Raw genomic sequence first — 16,115 nt, 5'->3', positions numbered from 1 at the left:
CAATGGTTTCATAATGAATTCCATAGCAAGCTTCCACGCATTTCCTTAACCCCCACCTCGGGCACTGTACCTTTGGCTCGAAATTTGCCCGTTAGTTTACAAATAGACGTTCATCATCCAACGCCTGTCCACGACTTTTTAGAAAGAACTCGCCTCTCCCCACTCTCGCTCGCGATTCCAATTTCACCCACAGCTACACTTCCTTTGCTTTGCAACTCCACGCTCTCCTAAGCCCGCGCACCACCCGCTGGCTCCCGACCGCCCCGCCCCCGGCAGGTTAAATAAGCCTCTGAGGACCCCTCCTTCTAATTCCCTAGCCCAGGGACCTGCTCACGCACCCAGATGCAGGAGCTCGTTCACGATGGCCTTCCCGATGCCCGTGCCCCCACCGGTGACGATGGCCACCTGGTGCTGCAGCAAGCCTGCTGCTAAGCAACTCTTGCCCTTAACCCAAGAATTCATGGCCGTAACTCGTTTGAGCGAGGAAGATCAGGGCAAGCTAAGCCACCGAGGTCACGCCCACGTGACCTCCCGGGCCCCGCCCCGACCACGCGCGCTTGCCCGCGTCGCCCCGCCCTCTCTCCGTCGCCCCGCCCTTCTCCGTCACCCCGCCCCACCCCGATCCCCAACCTGGCACGCCCGTCGCAGCGGCTCTTGGTCACTCCAGTGCAGAAGCGTTCCTCCCCAGCGGCTGCATCCCGGCACTCAGCGCTCCCCGCCTGCCTGGGTCCGCAGCACGTGTAGGTGAGACTCCTTGTTCTTTGTGTGTGTGTTTTATTTCGATGCTGTTGGGGAAGGGAAGAAGACAAAAAGTGGCGCTGTGCTCTATTTTGAAAAATTTAATCCTCAGTGGTATACCTCTCACGGTTTTAATTAAAATTAAATCTCCGGTGCATCTGGGAAAAGAGGCTGCAGCTCGGGAGCCTTGCTCCGCCCTCCCGCGGAGGGCGTGGTGTCGAGAGCGAAGCTCTGGCTCCAGCTGCTTTGTGCAGCTGGCTGGAAAGGAAAGGGGCAGCCTTAGCCGAGAGGGAGAAAATCCTGCTTCATCCTCCGGAAGGGATGTGAACAAAAGAGGGAGGGGGCGGAATACACTTGTAATTATCCAGAGACCAAGATAATAAATGATTTTTAAAAGACACAACCCCACCACTACCTTATCTACCTCTCCTCACCCAGGAATGAAGGGAAGAAGGACTCCTTGAGGTTTGATTTGAGGTTTGATCCATTTCAGCTGGGCTGCATAAAATTGATGAGTCCAAAAGATCTTTTTTTTTTTTTTGAAAGGTGTATGCTTCCTGCAAGAAGGTGTCTGTAGGTGTGTGTTTGAGATCCTGCCCTCTAGTTCATTTCTTATGCAGGGGAGCCCGCCTATTGAGGATGGGGGAGATTTCTCATCCGCGTTTTGGTACCCATTAACAGTGATTCGCTGTTCAAATTCTCCATCTTGCATTGTGCTGTCTACCCACCAGAGTGCAATTACACTAGCCTCAGGAGACTTTGCCTAAGAAAGTGGCAGATCTAGGAACTATGACAGGTGCTGTGATCCTAATCGTCCATGCAGGATGCTGTTTCTAAGTCTGTAGGAAGTAGGACCCTCCAGGGCTTGAGAGTGGACTCTTGTCTAACACCCACAAAAGTATTGTCCAAGGAGACACACATGCTGACAAAGCAAGAGACTTTATTGGTAGGGGACATCCGGGCGTGGGGGTGTGAGTAGCTGCAGGGTAAGGGAACCCAGGAGAACTGCTCTGCCAAGTGGCCCTTAGTCTTGGGTTTTATGGTAACGGGGTTAGTTTCTGGGTTGTCTCTGGCCAGTCATTCCGGTTCAGGGTCCATCCTGGTGGCTTGCGCATCACTCAGACAAGATGGATTCCAGCAAGAAGGAATCTGGGAGGTTGGTAAGACATGTTGACTGGCATCTCCTCTCTCCTTTTGACCTTTCCCAGATTTTTCTGGTGGGCAGTAGCTTGTTAGTTTCATGTTCCTTACCAGGACCTCCTGTTGTAACTCATGCAAATGGTTACTATTGTGCCTAGCCAGGGTGGGCAGTTTCAGTCAGTGGTACCCCTAACAAGAATACTGTATTTCCCGTGCAAGGTATTAAAGTAATGTAAAAGCAAACAAATGCCATCATTCTTTTGTTGGGTCCAGCACCGAATTATTCAGAGTGAATTGGAAATGGATCTGGTTGAGAGTGGAATCAGACATCGCTTCCTCCATCCCCCTGCCCTCCTCTGACCGCTTTTGAGAAGAACTTATTCCCTGTCTTTGTTGCTGACAGATTCCAAGCTATGCTCTAGGGAAGATACCTCTTCCGCTTCTCATTTGCTGATTAGTTTATGATGGGATCACTTCTACTGGTCACCTCTCAGTTCTGAGAGGTTTCTTATTCCAGAAAATTTGAGGCCTTCTTTCTCGGGAGGAAGGAGCACTTTAAATTTCTTTCAATGATACTTTGACTGAAGATGTGATTCAGCATGGTTTGTGACCTGGTCTGGACTTGTGGATTCACAGAGCTCCGCCAGGGTGGTTCCGAATGGACCTGACTGTTGTGCAGCCTCTGTGTGTGTGGTGGTGGCTCGGTGGCCTCAGAGAGGCATTCTGCGGTCCTCCAGTGAAAACGTGACTGGCTGGACAGGCTTCAAGCCAGTTTTGCTTGCTGAGGATGACCAGAAGCCATTTTGCAGGCTCAAGGAAGTTGCACTATGAACAGACAGAAAGCTCTTTTTCACAGTCCAAAGATAGCCTATGATTTAGGGAGATGTGGAATCTTTTTGAGAGATCTTTTTTTAAAAAAAGACCTGTTCTAGAGAGTAACATGGAAACTTAACACTACCATATGTAAAATAGATAGCCAATGGGAATTTGCTGTATGGGGAACTCAAACTGGGGGCTTTGTAACAAACTAGAGGGGTGAATTGGGGAGAGAGATGGGAAGGGAGGTTCGGGAGAGAGAGAGATGGGTACCTATGGCTGATTCTTGTGGATGTTTGACAGAGAACCACAAAATTCTGTAAAGCAATTATCCTTTAATTAAAAAAAGAAAATAGCAAAAATAAATAAACTTAAATAAAACCCATAAAAATAATTCCTTTGTTCCATGATCAAGTGTTTCTAGATAGATTCCACTTTGGGAAGTTTTTAAAAAAAATACCTGTCCTCTCTGCCCCTGTCCTCAGTCAGCGTTTGAATGTCCGCAAACCCTCAACAGGCCTGGAGGCCCAGCCACAGCTCTGCTTTTGGGAGACTCTTTGTTTTCAGATTTTAACTTGGATGCCAGATTGAGTCCTCTTTTCTCAGGGCATCCATGCCCTGCTGCAAGGACTGCTCCTTTGGCCGAATCAAAGACCGCCTGGTGCTATGCATCACTGCCCCATTTGTCCTGGGAAAAAAGGCATCACCGCGGCCATGATCCTCCCACCCTCCTGCTTTGTCATAGCCCATTAGCACTCCCTCCGTTCATCTTCTGAGATTCTCTTGCTGCTCACCCATCTTCCCACTCCCCCCTCCCCATCTGCCTAGTATCTTCATTTTCTCCCCTCCACAAAGCAGCTGCTGGCTCAGGCTGACAGGGGCCTGTGGGATTCTCAGCACTGAGACAGAATCTCAGTGCCGAAGGAATATCACTGGGGCATATCTAGCTCTGCCCTGCCTTGATGTAAAAGCAATCCAGAGGCAACTTATATATGTAAGATTCTTAAAATGTGTTAGTTGCTCAGGTCACGTCTGACTCTGACTCCATGGACTGTAGCCACCAGGCTCCTCTGTCTATGGAATTCTCCAGGCAAGAATACTGGAGTGGGTGTCCATTTCCTTCTCCAGGCGATCTTGCCAACCCAGGGATCGAACTTGGGTGTCCTGCATTGCAGGCAGATTCTTTACCATCTGAGCCATCAGGGAAGCCAGTTCACAATATTCAGCCAATATTTATTGAGCACCTTTCATGTGCCAGATACTGTTCTAGGCATGAAGGATACAGTACAGTGGACGAGACAGTTAGGTGTGCTGGCTGAGAGAGTTTATGTTTTAGGATAGGTTGAGAGTTGAGGATGGAAGGGGCATGTGTGCCATAAGAAGTAAAGCAATAAGCAAATGAAAGATGAGACAGTAAAGGTCATATCTTACAGCTTTTACAGTAAAAAGATGCTCAAGCTCCTTATAACCAACTAGCTTCATTACTAGGAGCTATTTCCTCTATAGACAGATGCTCCTCAGGTGATGAACTAGCCTCAGTGTGAAAGCCTTTCAGGACCAGGAGACGAGAGAAATGCTGCTCACAGGACCACAAAGGAAAAGGCTATAGCCTTAACTGTGCTCACAGCCAATCACAGCAACGGGTGGGAGACTGCGCGTTTTAAGTTGCTTCTCCATCATTTTCCAATCTCTTGACACTCGTCTGAACCAAATTTCCTTCCATTTTTACATTTGGGAGAGTATCTCTCTGAGAGGGTCTACTAGTCATTTTCAGTGATGAAATGGCAAACATTTCATCTCTTAGTTGGCCTAGTACATCTAATGGTGTTCAGCCAAGGTGCTAACCAGAGAGTTTGGTCACCCCAGACAGATGACACATAGCTCTTTGAGGGACAGATCCACAGGTAAGGAAACTGGAAGAACAGCGGGGCTGGAGGGAGGCACCATTCACTGTTGTTTTTGTTCTTGTTCAGTTACTAAGTCGTATCTGACTCTCTGCCATCCCACGGACTGCAGCGTCCCAGGTCTCCCTGTCCCTCACTATCTCCCGGAGTTTGCCCAAGTTCATATCCATTGAATTAGTGATGCTCTCCAACCATCTCATCTTTTACCGCCCTCTTCTTTTGCCTTCGACCTTTCCCAGCATCAGGATCTTTTCCAACAAGGAATGAAGTGAAGTGAAGTGAAGTTGCTCAGTCATGTCCGACTCTTTGTGACCCCATGGACTGTAGCCTACCAGGATCCTCAGTCCATGGGATTCTCCAGGCAAGAATACTGCAGTGGGTTGCCATTTCCTTCTCCAGGGCATCTTCCCGACCCAGGAATCGAACCCAGGTCTCCCGCATTGTAGACAGACGCTTTACCGTCTGAGCTACCAGGGAAGCCCAATAAGGGATAGTCGTAAATGAACTTGAAAATGATACTTTACCCACCTGGCCCCAGTTCAGGTTCCTTGGAGAAAGAAGATGTGTTCATTTTAGTGAAGGTGCAAAAAGGCAATTCCTGATTGTACTTAATTCAACCAGCGGAGCAGAGCACCCTAATTTGGAAGCTTTATAAATCAGAGATGGCAGAATGCAGCCTGTTTACGATTTGTTTTGGTTGTTTGTCCCCATGTTAATTTATTTAAATTTAGACTAATTGCAACAATTAAAATCACAAACTTCTACATGCAATGCTGCTGTGGACAACCCCTTCCAAATGGACCTGAATTTGTCTGTGAAAGCAGTTGGCTGAATACTGGACTTGGTGGGAAGAAGAGAACAGTAACTTCCTATTTCAGATGAGACCTGAGCTCTTATATTTTCCATAGCCCCCACCACTTCTTGTGTCCAGATGCTAAGGCTTGGGTTCATTGGCACTTATTAGCTTTTTCCAGGCACACTTCATCCATGTATGTTACTTGCTTCCCTGCAATTAATCTAAGAGCAGAGGCTTCAAAGCTTCCTGGCCTCTCCCACCCACCAAGTCCAGAAGTTCTTCTGAGCATCTGGATGGGTTTACAGAAGGCACTGGATCAGGTCTGCTTCAGTGACTACCTGGCAGCAAAGAATTGTAAACAGACTCCAGGAAAATCATGCCCAATGGTAAGAAGCCCATGAAACACCGGTGTTCCACCACTGTGGAGGTGGGGTTAGTGACCGAATGACTGACTGATTGGATGGGAGAATGACCAGATTTCTGCTGATGACCCAGCCCCACAAAGGCACTATACCCGGGTAGATAAGTTCATTTTGTGGCCTTGTGAGTGGGTGTTTACTGACTGCTTTGGAGCTATTGGTTTTCTTTTAATAAAACTCTGGAGGAGTACATAGGCAGCTAGAGTGATTGAAGCATTGGAGGTATATGTGAAGGAGATGGTGTAGGCTAGGATGGCTGGACAGGGAGGGGCCAGATCCACAGGCCTTTAGGCCACAGGACAAGTTTAAATTTCATTTTATACCAATGGGAAGTCACTGGAGGATTTTAAACAGAAAATGGCCTGATTTATGTATGTTTTTAAAAGACCTTTCTAACTGCTAAGTGGAGAATTGATTGCAAGACAGCAAGGACAGAAGCCAGAAGATAAGGAGCATATTTAGAACCATGGTAAGAGATGATGGCCTTGTAGACCACAGTGGTAACAATGAAGATGGGAAAAAGTTGTGGATGCATTTAAGAGTTATTTGGAGAATTTCTTTCAAAGATGGCTTAATATCAGTAGTTTATGCATTAAGTTCTAGAGTTTGAGCAGTATATGCTTTAAAACCTATTCCCCCTACCTCAGAATGACTGAGGATTCAGAGCTCATCGTGGATTGAGGTTAACAGTCTGCAGTATCACATTCGTTCATAATCTTCGGACTAGGGGTGGTGGTGGATGAGCGAAGCCTACCATGCAGGAAAAAGAGCAAAATCCTGTCTCTTCTCCTAATTCTATTATTTAAAACCTTGGAAAAGAATTTTTTTCCTGCTTTATCTCTTCAGTTCAGTTCAGTTGCTCAGTCATGTCCGACTCTTTGAGACCCTGTGGACCACAGCACACCAGGCCTCCCTGTCCACCACCAACTCCCGGAACTTACTCAAACTCATGTCCATCGAGTCAGTGATGCCATCCAACCATCTAATCCTCTGTCATTCCCTTCTCCTCCCGCCTTCAATCTTTCCCAGCATCAGGGTCTTTTCAAGTGAGTCACCTCTTCGAATCAGGTGACCAAAGAATTGGAGTTTCAGCTTCAGCATCAGTCCTTCCAATGAACACCCAGGACTGATCTCCTTTAGGATGGACTGGTTGGATCTCCTTGCAGTCCAAGGGACTCTCAAGAGTCTTCTCCAACAGCACAGTTCAAAAGCATCAATTCTTTGGTGCTCAGCTTTCTTTATAGTCCAACTCTCACATCCATAATGACCACTGGAAAAACCATAGCCTTGACTGGACGGACCTTTGTTGGCAAAGTCTCTGCTTTTTAATATGCTGTCTAGGTTGGTCAAGTTTTTTTTCCAAGGAACAAGCATCTTCTAATTTCATGACTGCAGTCACTATCTGCAGTGATTTTGGAGCCCAAGAAAATAAAGTCTGTCACTGTTTCCATTGTCTCTCCTTCTATTTGCCATGAAGTGATAGGACTGGATGCCATGATCTTAGTTTTCTGAATGTTGAGTTTTAAGCCAACTTTTTCACTCTCTCCTTTCACTTTCATCAAGAGGCTCTTTAATTCTTCTTTGCTTTAACCATAAGAGTGGTGTCATCTGCATATCTGAGGTTACTGATATTTTTCCCTGTAGTCTTGATTCCAGCTTGTGCTTCATCCAGTCGGGGATTTCACATGATGTACTCTGCATATAAGTTAAATAAGCAGGGTGACAATATACAGCCTTGACATACTCCTTTCCCTCTTTGGAACCAGTCTGTTGTTCCATGTCCAGTTCTAACTATTGATTCTTGACCTGCATACAGGTTTCTCAGGAGGCAGGTCAGGTAGTCTGGTATTCCCATCTCTTTAAGAATTTTCCACAGTTTATTGTGATTCACAGAGTCAAAGGCTTTAGCATAGTCAATAAAGCAGATGTAGATGTTTTTCTGGAACTCTCTTGCTTTTTCGATGATCCAACAGATGTAACTGTTTCAGCATATATCTCTTACATATAAGAACTCTCTTTTTGAAAAAAGATAATCACAATATCGTGTGTGTGTGTTCAGTTGCTCAGTCGTTATCTGACTCTTTGTGGTCTCATGGACTGTAGTCCGCCAGGCTCCTCAGTCCATGGAATCTTCCAGGAAAGAATAATGGAGTGAGTTGCCATTTCCTACTCCTGGGGATCTTCCTGACCCAAGGACTGAACCCTGTCTGCAGTGACTCCTGAAATGATGTCCAGTGTTTGCTTTTAAAGAATATGAGGAAATGAAACAAAATTGACTATTGGTATTTTGATTATTGTTGAAATTGGTTGAGAGGTACAGTGAGGATTCATTCAAATTATTCTCTTTGCTTCTGTAAAGGTTTGCCACTTTCCCTAATAAAAATTTTCTCCTTTTACATATTTGAAACTTTCTATAATATTAGGTTGCAAAAGTAATTGCGGTTGGTACAAAAGTAATTGAAATGCAAAAGTAATTGTAGTTGGTGCAAAAGTAATTGCAGTTCAAAAGTAATTGCGATTGGTAGAAAAGAATAGTAATTGCAATTGATACAAAATTAATTGAGGTTGGTGCAATAGTAATTGTTGTGCAAAAGTAATAGAGGTTAAAAAGTAATTGTGGTTGGTGCAAAAAAAGTGAAAGTGATAGTCACTCAGTCATATCTGACTCATGTGATCCCATGGACTGTAGCCTGCCAGACTCCTCTGTCCATGGAATTTTCCAGGCAAGAATCCTGGAGTGGGTCCCCATTCCTTTCTCCAGGGGATCTTCCTGACCCAGGGATCAAACCCATCTCTCTTGCACCTCCTGCATAAGTCAACCGCAGTTACTTTTGAACCTCAATTACTTTAGCACCAACCTCATATAATAACAATTTTGTTAAGCAGCATACAAGCAACTACCTGTTTAAATGCCACTAGCTGGATACTTGCTAATTGGCACCTCTTTAGCAATAGCACTCAAAACATTACTTTCCCCTTTATGACTCATGTACCAAGAACACAGGCTAATCTATTTTTTCTTTAAAAGATGTTGTATAGACTCTCATCTCTCCCACTTCTTTTTACCTGAAGAATAGAAGAGGAGAGAAAGTGTTAAGAGTGAAATGTGTGCATTCTTTCCACTGGTCTCCCAAAAGGTGCTAGAACAGATCCCAGCAATTCTGGGATCTTGGCTAACAAAAACCAGGACACAGGTGTCCTTTATAGAATACTAGGGAAGGCATGCTTGGTGAAGTGGTGCCGGTGTTGAGTGGCACTACTTGTTCAAAGTTGCATTCAACCATTTGAGTATAGTTGTAATGTCTGACCTAATAGCCAGAAGCCTGGAATTCTAGTCCCAGCCATAGGAATCTCCATCTATGGTGCAGGGAAGAATGGTCCTTAACCTGCCTGTAAGGCTTCCTCACCCAAGTTCTTTATACTTGGCATCCCCCAGCTAGATTGATGGGTTTTACATAATACATGCAACTCAGAATATGGCAACACAAATAAAATTTTATTCACGATTCATTCTTTTTTTTTTTTTCATTTATTTTATTAGTTGGAGGCTAATTACTTTACAATATTGAAGTGGGTTTTGTCATACATTGACATGAATCAGCCATGGAGTTACATGTATTCCCCATCCCGATCCCCCCTCCCAACTCCCTCTCCACCTGATTCCTCTGGGTCTTCCCAGTGCACCAGGCCCGAGCACTTGTCTCATGCATCCAACCTGGGCTGGTGATCTGTTTCACTGTAGATAATATACATGTTTCAATGCTGTTCTCTCGAAACATCCCACCCTCGCCTTCTCCCACAGAGTCTAAAATTCTGTTCTGTACATCTGTGTCTCTTTTTCTGTTTGGCATATAGGGTTATCATTACCATCTTTCTAAATTCCATATATATGTGTTAGTATGCTGTAATGTTCTTTATCTTTCGGGCTTACTTCACTCTGTATAATGGGCTCCAGTTTCATCCATCTCATTAGAACTGATTCAAATGAATTCTTTTTAATGGCTGAGTAATAGTCCTTGGTGTATATGTACCACAGCTTCCTTACCCATTCGTCTGCTGATGGGCATCTAGGTTGCTTCCTTGTCCTGGCTATTATAAACAGTGCTGCGATGAACATTGGGGTGCACGTGTCTCTTTCAGATCTGGTTTTCTCGGTGTGTATGCCCAGAAGTGGTATTGCTGGGTTCACGATTCATTCTTATAAACGTATGTTCATATTACTCTCGAAATAAAGTTTTGTGAGAAATAAACGGAGGGGAAGATGTCTGCCAAGTTGAGGATCATTTCCTAAGCCCCTCTCCATCTCACCCTATTCATTCCCTGTTAATGACTTTGTTTTCCTGTCTTTCAAGTGCAACTCATCGCTGGAATGCCTTTGCATTAGCTGCATCCTGGAAGAAGCTCTGTGATGTGTGGGTCATGAGTTTGCTCTGGCAGATTGGACTCTTAACAAGGAACAGCTAGATTTGAAGACGAGGATGGAAGAGCCAGCACCAGTGGAAGGCCAGAGCCAGCTCCCAAGCACCCACTACAGCTCCCTGAGGAAAGCCATGGCAGCTGCTCTGGTCCTTGATGGGGAATCCACCATGGGGCGCAGGAAAAAGAAGAAGAAAGAGTCCCGCCCGGAATCTATCATCATCTACCGGTCAGAGAGTGAGACCCTGGATGAGGAGCCTGGGGAATCAGAAGGTGGGGATCAGCCTAAAGAGGAGGAGGGAGAGGATTTCCTAGACTATCCTCTGGATGATGGTGAGTCTCTCTGGGGTCACTTGCTTAAAGCCACAGGGAGGAGGCCAAGTAAGGATCCTCCAGAAGACAGACTGGGCATTCAATCACTCACCTACTTCTTACTGATACATTTCTTCTCACAATGTTGCAGTCTTCATCCAACAAGTCAACAAAATTTATTGAGCATTTATTGTGGTTCTCTTCTAGGTGATATGGAGGAGAACTCTACTTTTTTGAAACTCCTAGTATAATAGAAGAGACCAATTTATCACAAAAATTAGTAATATAAGACAACCAGGCTAACTATTTAATACATGTAAGATAAAGAAACAAGAATAGTTGACGTTCATAATAATCAGGAAAACGTGAATTATAATATCATGTGTTATAATCCTTCACTATATAATATTCACTTCCTATATGGATGGCAAAAAAGTTAGGTAAAACATTAACATCAATGTGAAGAAATGGATATACTCTCTTATACCTCATGTGGAAAAGGTATCTGCTTTAGGGAAATATGTCAATACCTATTAAATTCAAAATATGCATAGCTTACATCCTAGAAATTCTCAGTATCTACCACATGCCCATGTGCATAAGGAAGCAGTTATAAAAAATGTTTGTTGCTGCTAAGGAAATTGCAGGATGTCTATATTAAGTGTCACTATGCAGCAATAGACAGACGTGGTAGATCTATTTGTGTATATGGGTCATCCCTAAGACACATGCCCACGGTGAATGAGATGAGCCATGTCACTGCTCTCATACCATTTACCTTCCAGCCAGGGGAAGACAGATAACAAACAACTCAGGAAACAAAAGATAATTTCAAAAGAGAAGGAAAGATAACAGTGGTACAGGTTCCAAAGACAGTAAACCTCTGTGAAAGGAAGGAAGGTGACCAAGTGAGGGAAGGAGGTGGAGGGCTAGACTACACAGCCTCTCAGAGGAAGGGACATTTGCTTTTGAGGTGGCCCCATTCTGTCCTTCTTCCAGCCAGGGGCCAGAAGTCCACAGGGCCTCAGGGAGCTGCCAACCAAAAGCCTTCGCATACTAAGGACCACAGACTCTGCTGCATGCTTTACCTTCACTACCGGCAGACTCACTCCCAGGCCCGCCAAAGAGTGGCTGTTTGGTGGGGGTGGGAGTGATGCGGCTGGTGGTGCATCTCTGCTGGGGAATGTGTATACAGTGTGCACGTGTGTGTGTGTGTGTGTGTGGTGCATGTGTGTGTACAGAACTTGGATATGAAGGCTGGGATGTCGACCGGTTTGTGAAGAGGCCTCTCTCAGAGATGCACAGAGGTAGCAATGAGGAGAGGAGTGGGCTGCCCATCAGTATAACCCACATACACGGTGCCACCTTCACACACAGCAGCTGATACTCAGAAACAGTATTTTCACAGCACTTACAAACCAGAAATATGATCACGCTGAAGAACTATCTGTGGTCGAGTTCTCACTCCCTTCTGTATCGCAGACATGATGGAAGCCCAGAGAAGTAGCGATAATAAAAAACAAGCGTCACCTGCTTCACAGTCTTAGCAGGGCTTTGGCAGGAGAGTTGATCCTAGGAATACTAATCCTTCCCTCAAGGAAGACTCATTGAATCTGCTGTGAAATCACTGACTTCATATGGTGTCAGGGACCAGCAGAAAGGACCTTCCTGTACTCGGCTGCAGTCTCAGGGGACAACACTCTGATGAAATGTCTGTTCTTCTGATCTTGACTTTCTCCGCTTTGTACCCTACAGGTGTGTGGAACGTGCCCGTGGACAGCCGCTATGTCACATTAACTGGGACCATCACCCGAGGAAAGAAAAAGGGGCAGATGGTAGACATCCACGTCACGTTGACAGAGAAGGAACTGCAGGAGCTCACCAAGCCCAAGGCGTCGTCAAGGGAAACGACGCCTGGAGGCAGAGAGGCCTGCCAGCTGGGAGCCGACCGTGGGCCACACGTGGTGCTCTGGACGCTGGTCTGCCTGCCTGTGGTTTTCCTCCTCTCCTTTGTGGTCTCTTTCTACTATGGTACCATCACTTGGTACAACATCTTCCTCGTGTACAACGAGGAGAGGACCTTCTGGCACAAGATCTCATGTTGCCCCTGCCTTATCCTCTTCTATCCAGTGCTCATCATGGCCATGGCCTCTTCCCTGGGCCTCTATGCGGCCGTGGTCCAGCTCTCATGGTCCTGGGAAGCGTGGTGGCAAGCTGCCCGGGACATGGAGAAAGGCTTCTGTGGTTGGCTATGCAGTAAGCTGGGTCTGGAAGACTGCTCTCCCTATAGCATTGTGGAGTTGCTTGAATCAGACAATATCTCAGGCAATCTGTCCAACAAGGATGCCACCCAGGAGGTAGAAACATCCACTGTCTAAACTCCCAACAACTTATTTCATTGTCTGGTCTCAGTAGCCTGTTTATCATCTTCCAATTCCAGATACTCCTTGTTTAAATTATTCCTCTCCCCACCATACACTGTCCTTCTGGAAGATTTTAGCCCACACTTATCTGTCCTACCATCTTGTTGGTTTCCAGGAGGGCAGGAAATGGAAAAGCAATTTGTGCCCAAATAGTTCATCTAATGGATAAATTCTTTGTTCCTTACCCTAAGATAACCCTTTATCTGAGACAAGGAAGTTCAGGTGTGCAACAGTTCAGGAGCTTGAAGGTATTCCTGGTGCCTGGAACCCAGGTTAGTATGTGACTAAATGTGACAGGGAGAATAAGGAGGCTCAGGGAAGACCAAATCCACTAATAAGACAATAGATAGTGATGGAGTGAAACATATAAGAAGCAGGGTTGCTACAGTGTAGCAGAATGTAAGAATTTGTGTGTATCACTTAGATTTTGATTTATACCTTAAATATAATTGAAGTCCAAATATCAGTAGTTTAAACAAGACAAAAGTCTGTTCTTTACTGTACAGAAGAAGTCTGGAGGCAGACCATCAGGGAAACTGATGAAGTCATCAGAGTTCCAGGCTTGCTTTTTATTTCCCAACCCTCATTGCCTTTATCCTCAGCTCCCAGCGCTGACTACATCTCCAGTCGTCCCCTGCTTCAGATTAGAGGACAGGGCAGAGAAGAGCACATACATTCTCCTAAGCTAAGGAGGGCTCCCAGGAGCCCCTCTCAACACTTCTGTCTCAATGGCCAGGCCTTAGCCATGTGATCTCATGAGCAAAAGAGGCTGGAAAATGTAGTCTTTTGACTGGGTGGCTGTATTCTAAACATTTGGATTCTGCTAATTTAAGAGACAAGGAACGAATGGCTATTTTGGTAGGCAAGTAAGAGTCTCTGGCTTACAGTAACTATTTAAATATGTTCAGATCCCAAACTGTGAATATAGTTCTATTTATGTATTTATTTATTTATTTAAGCCTAAATCTTACACAGAGAACTTATACATAGATACTAGCTACATATACTATGCATAAACCACACAGATATTAGCAACTCGTGTGTTGCAGTGAAATATCTGTAACGCCATATGGTTTCAGGTGTTTTCAAAAGGAAGAGTGGATAGCTGAGTACAATTATATCATGTACAAATTATATCATAGTAGCATAGCTTTTTTCCTGGTAGTGAAGACGGACTGGGTGGTGATATTTAAGGTAATGTACAGATGAAGGACTGTGAAGAGATGCATCGCATCTGTCAGACATCCCCACCCCCCAAACCCCCAGCAGGGTCAGTAACCCTAAGCAAAAGAAGATGGATTCAGCTTTGGGTGTGCGTGTGGGCTCAGTCATGTCCAACTCTACGATCGTATGGACTGTAGTCCACCAGGCTCCTTTGTCCATGGGATTTTCCAGGCAAGAGTACTGAAGCAAGTTGCCATTTCCTTCTCCAGGGGATCTTCCTGACCCAGGGACTGAACCTATGTCTTCTGTGTCTCCTGCACTGGCAGGCGGATTCTTTACCACTGAACCACCTGGGAAGCCCCAGCTTGGGATGGTTTGTCCAAACCTCACTCAGAGCCTCACTCACTCAGAATTTTCTGGAGTTCATCAACAAATAGAATCTTTGCTGAGAAGCTTGGGTCTTTGTGGCCACTGAGGGTATAAACCAGGTGAATCCAGACTAATAGATTCTGAACTTAAAAAATTCCTGAGGGATCCCTTTCTAATTTAAAAAAAAAACCAAATCCTATGAGGTCACGCAGATTTTTAAAGTTTGGGTCCTTACAAGAAGAGCTGGTGTCCATGTTCATGTTTCAGGAAGAAGCTGTTGAAAGAACTGCTGTGAATCGAACCCAATGGGTCAGGGAACGCTGTGCCACAGAAGGCCAGGGACATTTGCCTAATGCATGGTGCTGAATTCCGCCTTCAGAGGGAAACCCACCCTTTTAAAAATAACTATCAATTGTTTGAAAAATCCCAACTCTGTCCAACATTTTTGAAGATAACTTTGGTGCTGTCTGGTGGTTTTGCAGAAATACAAACAATTGAAGACAAAAATAAAATCTAATTAACGTTTGCTCACTTTGTCTGAGTCTCTCCAACATTGCTTTGAACACTACAGTTTTCAGAAAAAGAGTGAGCACAGTGACTGTTTTATAGGTGTGTGATGGTCTTAATATGGGTCCTTAACGTCTTGACTCTTCCCACGGACCAATAATTTTTGAGGCTTCCATTTCGGTGGACTCTTCCCACAGATCACAGATTTACCTAAGCCTACATTAGAAAGTTGCAGCTTTATTTGTCACATTTTTTTCAGAGGTTAAGGAAACCAGTGAACAAGGCCCAGAGCAATCACGATTAGGACAAAGGTAAGATGCCCCTGTGGGATGGAGGAGAGTGGGGTTAGGGTAAGGAACAAGGGATACCTAGATGAAGTAGATGTAGTTGAGTGCACTTTAGTTGCGCGCGCCAGCTGGTGGACCCCATAGGTTCATAAAATCATTTCTAAAGTGTTCTGAGAGATATGGAGAAGTCTAAACTAGAGGAAGGAAAACTTCACCAAACAGACCCAAAGCAATCTCATCTCAGCTGTCAGCAAATGCCTAGAGAATTTTAGAGGAGAAACTAGAGAGTTAAATGCCTATTTGAACATTCTGTTAGCTCAGTTACATAATCTTTTTGGTAAGTATCAGGAAGGAGAACTATGCTTTCCAGTTGCTTTGCGGCCATAATATGCTGAGCTGGGTAAACCATATTTGATCCAGTATAGTAATACCAATGTTGCCAAGTCTTTTGGGGAGTGAGGGGGGCCACGCAGCATGTGGGATTTTAGTTCCCTGACCAGGAATCGAACTGTGCCCCCTGCAATGGAAGCACGGAGTTTCTTTTGTTTTGTTTTTAATTTATTTATTTTAATTGGAAGCTAATTACAATATTGTGGCGTTTTTTTGCCACATGAATCAGCCATGGGTGTACATGTGTTCCCCATCCTGAACCCACCTCCCACCTCCCTCCCCATCCCATCCCTCAGGGTCATCCCAGTGCACTAGCCCTGAGCACCCTGTCTCACGCATCAAACTTGGACTGGCGATCTATTTCACATATGATATTATACATGTTTCAATGCTATTCTCTCAAATCATCCCACCCTCGCCACAGAGTTCAAAAG

At 45.1% G+C, this 16,115-nt stretch overlaps 2 protein-coding genes across 3 annotated transcripts in view; one reads left to right on the top strand and one right to left on the bottom strand.

The window, feature by feature from the left end:
• Nucleotides 1–511, bottom strand: part of PECR (peroxisomal trans-2-enoyl-CoA reductase) — a 39,542-nt gene extending 39,031 nt beyond the window's left edge. The window contains exon 1 of the mRNA XM_065927667.1: nucleotides 339–511. Within this exon, the coding sequence (XP_065783739.1) occupies nucleotides 339–462 (124 nt within the window). The 5' untranslated portion in view covers nucleotides 463–511. The remainder of the gene's footprint in view (nucleotides 1–338) is intronic.
• A 115-nt stretch (nucleotides 512–626) lies between these two features.
• TMEM169 (transmembrane protein 169) lies at nucleotides 627–15,231 on the top strand. 2 transcript variants are annotated; one of them, XM_065930621.1, is made up of 3 exons: nucleotides 627–744; nucleotides 10,166–10,562; nucleotides 12,297–15,231. In XM_065930621.1, the coding sequence occupies exons 2-3, from the start codon at nucleotides 10,292–10,294 to the stop codon at nucleotides 12,917–12,919; spliced, it is 894 nt and encodes a 297-aa protein (XP_065786693.1). In that variant the 5' UTR covers nucleotides 627–744; nucleotides 10,166–10,291; the 3' UTR covers nucleotides 12,920–15,231. The 2 variants fall into 2 exon arrangements, with proteins under 2 accessions (XP_065786693.1, XP_065786694.1); XM_065930622.1 differs by lacking the exon at nucleotides 627–744 and having other exon boundaries at nucleotides 9,880–10,562.
• Nucleotides 15,232–16,115: the final 884 nt, after the last annotated feature.

Source organism: Muntiacus reevesi, chromosome 3, assembly GCF_963930625.1.
Source record: "Muntiacus reevesi chromosome 3, mMunRee1.1, whole genome shotgun sequence".
Classification (NCBI taxonomy): domain Eukaryota; kingdom Metazoa; phylum Chordata; class Mammalia; order Artiodactyla; family Cervidae; genus Muntiacus; species Muntiacus reevesi.
Note: the sequence above shows the minus strand (reverse complement) of the source record. Positions and strands in the feature narration are given on the sequence as shown.